The 8,556-nt window shown below is 35.7% G+C and overlaps 1 protein-coding gene across 1 annotated transcript; it reads right to left on the minus strand.

Annotated features, from left to right (window-relative positions):
* Positions 1-4,998: 4,998 nt before the first annotated feature.
* LOC126723575 (F-box protein At5g07610-like) lies at positions 4,999-8,060 on the minus strand. The gene is made up of 2 exons (XM_050427139.1): positions 6,551-8,060; positions 4,999-5,369 (listed from the first exon to the last, which is right to left on the minus strand). Exons 1-2 carry the CDS (start codon positions 7,753-7,755, stop codon positions 5,309-5,311), a joined length of 1,266 nt encoding a protein of 421 aa, XP_050283096.1. The 5' UTR covers positions 7,756-8,060; the 3' UTR covers positions 4,999-5,308.
* Between the last annotated feature and the right edge of the window lie 496 nt (positions 8,061-8,556).

An 8,556-nucleotide genomic window follows, 5' to 3' on the forward strand; every position in this document is an offset into this window, starting at 1 on the left:
TTCTTCAGCAATATGCAGATGGCGATCTTGGCGTACCCTCTAGACTCTTTGTGCTGAATTTGTGTTTTTCCAGGGACTAGCAGTAGCTGTGAAACCCTAAATCAATTTCCCATATCTATATTCTATATTATTATTTAAAGGGCTTCTCCTGTTTATTATGAAATTTTTTTTTGTTCAAAATACCCTTATTTTCCTAAGTTTAAATACACAACAAAGTAAAAATATATCTTTAACTCCCACTAAAACATTGCTTACAAAATAAGATTATTCTCCGACTAACTCACTTATTCAAAAACAAACTTCTCTTATAAACTTTTCTCTTTCTTTATTTTTTTAATTGGCCGAATTTTTTTTTTGAAACCCACATTAAAAAGTTTTTATTTTTTATTTTTTATTTTAGAAACCCACGTTAAAAAATTACTATTTCTTTGGGTAAAATTTAATAATTTGCATAAGTTATAATTTGGGATTACTATATTTTCTAATCACAAAAAAAATCTAGGGTGCGATGAGTGTTATGCGTTTGTACCAAATATTAAAATTATAATTGATGCAAATTATTAAATTTTACCCCAAAAATAGAAGAGCCTCTGAACACGCGTGCGAGCACGTGCTTAGATACTAGTATAGGAGTAATGTATTTACGGGTCTTATTTCTCAATTGGGCCCTTATAGATGATAATTGGGGTGGAGCTGGGCCTTCAAGAGCCCACATTCAAATGAATAAAAGGTTAAAAAATGCTTATATTTTGTAATTTCATCGGTGGGTGCGGGAGAATTTGAATTTGAGAGTGCGGGAATTGTGAATGGTAGATTTTATTTATTTATTTATTTTTTGGGTGCAAGTGGATTTGTATTTTTCTATTTTTGGTGTGAATGGTAGGTTTTGTTTTCTTGATACAAATGGATTGGAGTTTTTTTATTTATTTTTTCTTTTTTGGTTTTTATGTAATTATACTTCATTTCTTTGAAATTTGGAATTTGAGAGAATGATAATTTATTTCAAATTTGAAATAATCTTTTTTTATAAATATTTTAGTTGACATCTATTTTGACTAAACTATGTTATATATTAGTTGCAGAGTGTAATAAAGAGTATAGTTTAGGATAATAAAGTGTAATTTTTTTAAGGAGTTGAGAAGAGGGGGTAATTGTGTCTTTTTACAAGATGTGTTACTTTTTTATCTAAGTTAACCGCAAACTTAACGTTAGGATGCTAAGTGTGTCAAATGTCATAGTTTGTCATAGTTTAGGATGCAAAATATACATTCGAAAAGCTTATGGTGAAAAGTATAATTATGGGTATAATTTAGGGTGATAGAATGTAATTTTCCATATAAATTTTAGAAAGAAAAAAAAAAACATATCTCTCTTAATGGCATTGAACGCATACATAAGTTCCAAAGCATTGTATTTACCATTTAGTTAGTTGGTATACTTCTATAGTTAAACTCTCTCACTAGACTCTTTGACTTGATTGTGATCACAACAATGATAATGTTGCAACGGCCAATGGAGATGTGAGGCTATAGAACTTCCTATAAATATATTTTGAAGGGATACTCTAGCATACCTGGGTATTGCTTGTGTAAGAGCACTAGCATCCGGTGATGCAAAAAAAAAAAAAAAAAAAACTATTTGACATTTTCAAATACTACTTTATCTATTTTATCAATCCATTTTACAACTCACCCTATATCTTAATTTTTATTTTTACATACAACCCAATAAAATAATATAAACTACCTAATAGAATAATAAAAAGTATTATTCTCTCTCTTTTTCCCCCACTCACCTTTTCTCTTCATACACAACCACATATTAAAATAATATTTTTTTTACAACCTATGAATAGTAAGGTTGCATATACACAACCTTACTATTCATAGGTTGCAAATGTACTATTTATAAGTTACAAATTTTTTAAGTTTACAAACCCGGATGGAGTGGGTTTGGGTGGCTTAGGTTGTAAAATAGCAACTAGGGGGTGTTTACACCACCCAATGCTAGTGCTTTAATCATCTAGTTCATTCTAAACACAAGTTACAGAGCATGGTTATTAAATTAGGCCAATGATTCGGTCTATTAGCCGGGTTATTAAATCATTGATCGAACTGCATTGTCAAATTAAATAAATATATATATGCATATATATATATATATATATATAGAGAGAGAGAGAGAGAGAGAGAGAGAGAGAAGATGAACCACAACCCATAGGACAAGGACACCACTTCCCTCCCCGTTGTCATCTTCTTCCACGACGCAGCTTGATGTCCTCCTTCACACTGTAAATCAAATCAAGACCCACCCCAACCAAATCAAGACCCAAAATCCCAAAACCAAATCAAGACCCAAAGCCATCGGACCCACATAGAAAAAGATGAACCACAGCCATTGGACCCACGTAGCCATCAGACCCAAGAAAACCCACGCAGAAAAAAAAAAAAAAAAAAAAAAAAAAAAAAAAAAAAAAAAAAAAAAAAAAAAACCTCCATTGCCGCCATCGGACCATAGCCATCGGACCCACGATCCATGACCACAATCACTGGACCACAACCATCGGCAGCCCACAATTGCCGGAGCACAATCATCGGTGGAGCAAACTCATCGGCGAACCACATCAGCAAACCATAGAGAGAGAAGAGAGAAGAGGGAAGAAAGAAGAAAGAAGTGAGAGAGGAAAGAGAAAGATAGAAGAGAGAGAGTCATGGAGGTGAATAAAAAAGAATTTTTCTTTTACAATCTAGCTATAGTGCGGTTACAAATATGAGATTGTATTGTAGCTAAATCTTAAATTTTTTAGGATTTAGCAACTTTAATGTAGAGGTGTTTTTATCATTTGAGGTGCTAAAAATGTTAAAAAAATAGCATTTTTAGCATTTGAGAGCTTTAAAAGTATTCGTAGCAGATGTTGCAAAAATTATGCCATTTTACCATACCAAAAGCTTATTTTATTATTTTATCACATCATTTTACAATATCTTATTTATCAGATGTTTTATCATTCAATTCTATACATTAAAATAATATTTACTATACATTAAAATAATATATTATCTCATTCCTATTATCATCAACAACAGCCACAACATCAACGGCACAAACACTAGCCACCAATATCCACTGCCGAAATGACACCTCTAATGCAAACCAACCACCACAATTACTCACCAATATCAGATCAACCCAAATTGCAGCCAAAAAAAAAAAAAAAAACCCGCAACTAGAGAAAGGCAGAGTGAAAAACAAACAGAGAGGAAATGGAAGAGGGTGAGATCACCTGCCAAACCCAAACCTATCACCGGCTAAACCCACTTCCAACCTCACATCGCCAAGCACCACCTTCAACCACCAAATCCACCAACCACTGGCTGCTATTAAAACCCATCTCCACCGAGCCTAACGCCGTAGCGACGTTCTTGAAGGCGATGGTTGGTGATGGTTAGCGATGGTCTCCACGGTGGTTGGCGATGGTCAGCGATGGTCTCAACAGAGTGTGGTTCTACGGTGGTTTATGGTTTTGGTTTATGTTTGTGGTCTCAAGTAATGGATCTGTGGGCTGAGTTTGATTTGCAGTGGGGGTTGTTGTGGGTTCCAATGGAGTGGTGGGTTTACTACAAGTTTTTTGGATTTAAGTTTTGTTGAAGGATTTGGGTTTTGTTGCTGTGGATTTGGCTGAGTTTCATGGCCAATGGTAGTTGTGGGTTAAGATATGGTGGTGCCGTGGTGGGTTTGTTGGGTTTTTTTTGGATTTGGGTTTTGTTGCTGAGGTAATGGTTGTGGTTGGCTGAGGTGGTGGTTATGGAGGATGACGATGATTGGTCGCCACCATTGCTGCCTTCTTCTTACTCGCGTCCGATTGTGAGACGAGGAAGAACACGGGTTGGGAACTTGGGAGAGAGAGAGAGAGATTCTGAGAAGGGAGAGAGAAAATCAAATAAAAAAATGAGAGGAGAAAGAAAAGTCAAATAAAATAGTATTTTTCAGTTTACCATTTGTGTTTGTATCGTTGCAAATAGGGGTGTCCATGGATCGGGCGGGTCGGGTTTGTGCCCAACCCACAACCGACCCGTAAGAGATCGGGTGGGCAGATTCTCAACCCGCAATTGACCCGTTAAGAGGGTCAGGTTTCGCGGGCCGATTTGCCAGCGAATGACATCGGTTTCGGGTGAGGCCGAAACCCAACAGAAAACAAAAAAAAAACGGCCAAAATCAACGAGATCTCGCCCGATCCAACCAAGATCCAGTGAGGATTTCGTCAAATCCGATGATTTTCCCCCAAATCGTGCTGAGAATCGCCGAATCTAGTGTATCTATACCGGATTTGATTGTTTTGGTCGCCGAAATCTGCCAAATCAAGTTAAAACTCGTCGGAATCGCTAGAGAATTCGCCAGAATTTGATGTCCCCGAGTAGGTTAGGTTTCATGGGTTTTGAACGAGGGGACTCGAAACCGACCCGCAGGCGTCGGGTTTTGGAGCTCGGGACCCACGGCTGACCGCCGAAGCAGTCGGATCGAGTGAACGCCGATCAGGTACGGGCGGGTTGGGCAGGTGGCCGGGTGGGTTGGACAGCCCTAGTTGTAAATTTGCAATGGTACGGACACAAATGGTAAAAATTTGGCACATATAGAACATCTGATGGGAGGTGTTTTTTGTGTTTGGTGTGGCAAATGTGCCAAATATTTGGCATTTGCCACATCTACTGTGGGTGCTTTAATGTGAATGCTCTTAAGGGGGGATTAGCCATGCTTCCGTTGAAGCATGTCTAATTGATATAAAGTATTCCATTATATCATTCCAACAATTTCATATTCTGCATGTACAAGCATTAGTAAGAACTAGAGGAGATCAAATTTAAAAAAGAAAAAATCTAGAAAAGATGAATGGTAGACAACTTTGTACCCAATACTTTTCTAATAAAAAAAATACAATAGCCATAATGACAAAAAGCATTTACCGTATTGCTAATGATAATTGAAAGGAAGCCTAAAGACTTTCACAAAATGAAAATTCTTAGGATTGATCACAAAACAAGACAAAATTCAACACAAAATGATATTAAGAAGTTGAATTACACGGGGATCATTATTAAAACCATTGAAAGCACAAAATGATGATAAGACTAATAAATACCAATTCAAAGAATTATATTACTCTCCAAATATATAACAACAAAAATCAAGCCTTGGTTCCAAAAAATTTTGGGACTAGCTATGTACCCTTAATATACAAGTCAGCCACATGTATTCTTCTTCGTCCATCCCCTTGAATTTGAGACGTGTATTCTTCTTTGTCCTAAAATTGCTATACCTGATCTTCAAACAGCATTTCCAGGCTCAAAAACTTGTCCCCAGAATTCATTGCACTGTTCAATTTAAAACAGAAAAAGAAACAGAGGTCAAAGATAAAAGCTAAGAAATTTAATCTAGGTTTATTGAATAATCGAGTCTAAACTTGAACTTGAGTTTAGCTCATTACTAGTAAGTAATAACAAACTTAAACTTACTGAACATGAACTATTTATTATCAAATTTATTCATTTACAGCCCTACACCTAGTAGGTCTAAAACCCAAAACCCTATTTACCCTCCACTATTTTTAAGGGAGGAAATTCTATTCCATCTGATCGTCTTAAAAATCCTCTATTGTTTCAACAGGTCTCACAACAGGATTAAAGCTTTGGACGAATGTGATACATGAGTACGCGTTATTGTTGTATGTAACATTACTACTATAACTAGAATGAAAAATATAAAAACAAAAACATTCTTATAAAACTCAAAATATAAACCAAAGATGATTGACTAAACAGAGGGTTTTAACATTCTTATAAATTATTTTGATAGTAACGTAAGATATTATCTATCAAAAAAAAAAAAAAAAAAGGGGAACAGAATACATATGGCTTCCCCTAACATATTCCCTAAAGTTTTTTTAGATCATAATAGGATTGGATGATTGCTTTAGCCTTTAGGTAGCATACAGGGCTCCCCTATTGATATCCGTAATTTCAAAAATTAACTTTGGAGATCCCATTGTACCGTATTTCTGTTTTAATGAAATTCTTACTTAAACATAAATTGCCAACATAGCTAGAGAAAGAAAAATAAAAAAATTTTTTTGATAAGTAAGAGAAAGAAAAAATATTTGAATGTAGCTGAGGGTTCAGAATGGTCCAAAACAAAAGCTTTTTGGGCATTCTACAATTCGGCATATAACTGTGCAAAGGAAAAATATATATATACAAAAAGCAAATGAACGAAGGGCATCAAAAAGCAACAAGGAAAAGTTATTAAAGAACGCTATACAATGGGCAAAACATATCTCATTAAAAAAACAGTTCAAATTAATTCTCAAGAAAAACATTTAGTAGAATAAAAATAAGAAATCAAGGAAATGAGGTTTCAGTATCATAGTGTTAAATCATGAAACTTTTTTTCCATTCTTTATTATGCATATATATGTGTGTGTGTTAACGGAAGGGGACAGCTGATGAAGACATAAAGTATAGTGTATATAAAAAAGAAGAAAAATATAGCCACTTACAATTGATTTGACCTGAAATTTCTCATGCCCAATGACTTTAATGGGACAAGGCAACGAGAGTACGTCAAAACTGGAGTAAAACACCCAGGTACAACCATTCCTTCCCTTGTTTTAGAGACCAATTTAAACTTATTGCTTTTGATATGCCAGCTTATGATGCTCCGAGCTGTTCCTAGAAAGATAACATCAGACTTTGGATGAATTGCATAGGGTTGAAACCAGAAAATTTCATCAAGTAATCGAAATTGAGCCACCATCAGACTATGCAACAAGTAATCCAAGCGGATGCTGTGTTTTAAAATCCATCCATCAGCTTGTTTGTTGTCCTCAAGCAACCAAATTGAGACATTTGAGCGTTCACATTGAGCAAAACAAAGATGTCCCACTGATACCCCAATACTTGATGATAAACTTGATCTTTCAATCTTCGGTAGGTCAATGGCATGGGCGCTAACTAGATTGAGGTCGATGCAAAAAAGGTTTTCTGAAGCTAACACCCAGTACAACATGCCATCCAAGTAAACAAACTCCTTAATTGTATAGGACCCATCAATATAAACGGGATCAAAATGCAGTGTGTGTCGAACCCACTTTTCAGTTTCTGAAGAAAACATGTCCAACCATTTTGGTGCATCAAGATGAAAATAAGGAATGCAAATAACTTTGAAATGAATGGATTTGCAAGGGTCAAAAGCCAGTGCAGCATCACAATATGAATCACAGGAGTAGGGAATTGTCACAGACTCTTTAGTGGTAGGATTGAAGACATCGTACTGGCGTGTGGAGGGCTTCCTTAATAAAAGAAGGCCATTGCAGCTATCAAGGAGGTTCTTAGCATGCTTATCAATCTCGACTTCACCAATTTCATCACCGCCGGCTTCTAAGGAGACATATTCTAAAACTTGTCTATCACCAGATTTTGACAATTCAGCAAAATAGCGATTTTTCGCATCGTATGATGAGTTACGATGAAGACGAGACATGTCGTCGGAAAGAGCCAAAGTATGGAAATAAAGTCCACAAAGAGAAGTCTTTGCAGAGACAATTGGAACACAAGTCTCTGAAATAAGAAAGTACCAATCTTTGGATACACATTTGTATTGAATTAGATCTTTCTCAGGCAGTCTACATAGTATCTGAACTAACACATCTGGGCATAACTTAGGAACAAAGCACACATCTTTCTGAATTGAAATCGGACCCATAATTATTTAAGAACAAATACTCCACAACTCTTACTAAGAGAAATATATAAAAAGACACAACACTTATATATATATATAGATAAAGGTTATATAAAAATATGATGAAGAAAATTAAGGATAGCCGGAAAACTAAGGAAGCCGAAAACACCTGTCGTTCTTCAGCAATATGCAGATGGGGACTTAAAGTTGCGATCTTGGCGTACCCTGTAGACTCTTTGTGCTGAATTTGTGTTTTTCCAGGGACTATCGGTAGCTGTGAAACACTGAAACCCTAAATTAGTTTCCCATATATAGGGGTAAAGGAATTACAGGTCTTATTTCTCAGTTGGGCCGGCATGGACAATTATTGGGTGGAGCTGGGCGTTCAAGAGCCCACATTCTATTTGACCGGTGGGTGCGGGAGAATTTTAATTTGAGAGTGCGGGAAAATTTGAATGATATATATATATATATATATATATATATTGGTGCAAGTGGATTTGTTTTTGTTTTGTTTTTTTGTTTTTTGTTTTTTGTTTTTCTATTTTTGGTGTGAATGGTGTATGGTTTTCTTTTTTTTTTCTTTTTTTATTGGAAACATATCACTAGATTTCATTAATACGAACAATAGTCCAAAGAGATTATATCATTCAGAATTTGATGTTCAATTAAGGGAAGGGTATCCTCGACCCATATTACACTATCTTTTACATTCATTGCATTCCTAGCTAACAAGTGCGCTGCTTCGTTGGTGTTTCTTCTATTATGCACAGCCTTCCAAGAGTTGAACTGCAGCAGAAAACGCTTCAGGCCTTCCTTGAT

Source organism: Quercus robur, chromosome 4 (genome assembly GCF_932294415.1).
Source record: "Quercus robur chromosome 4, dhQueRobu3.1, whole genome shotgun sequence".
Lineage (NCBI taxonomy): Eukaryota > Viridiplantae > Streptophyta > Magnoliopsida > Fagales > Fagaceae > Quercus > Quercus robur.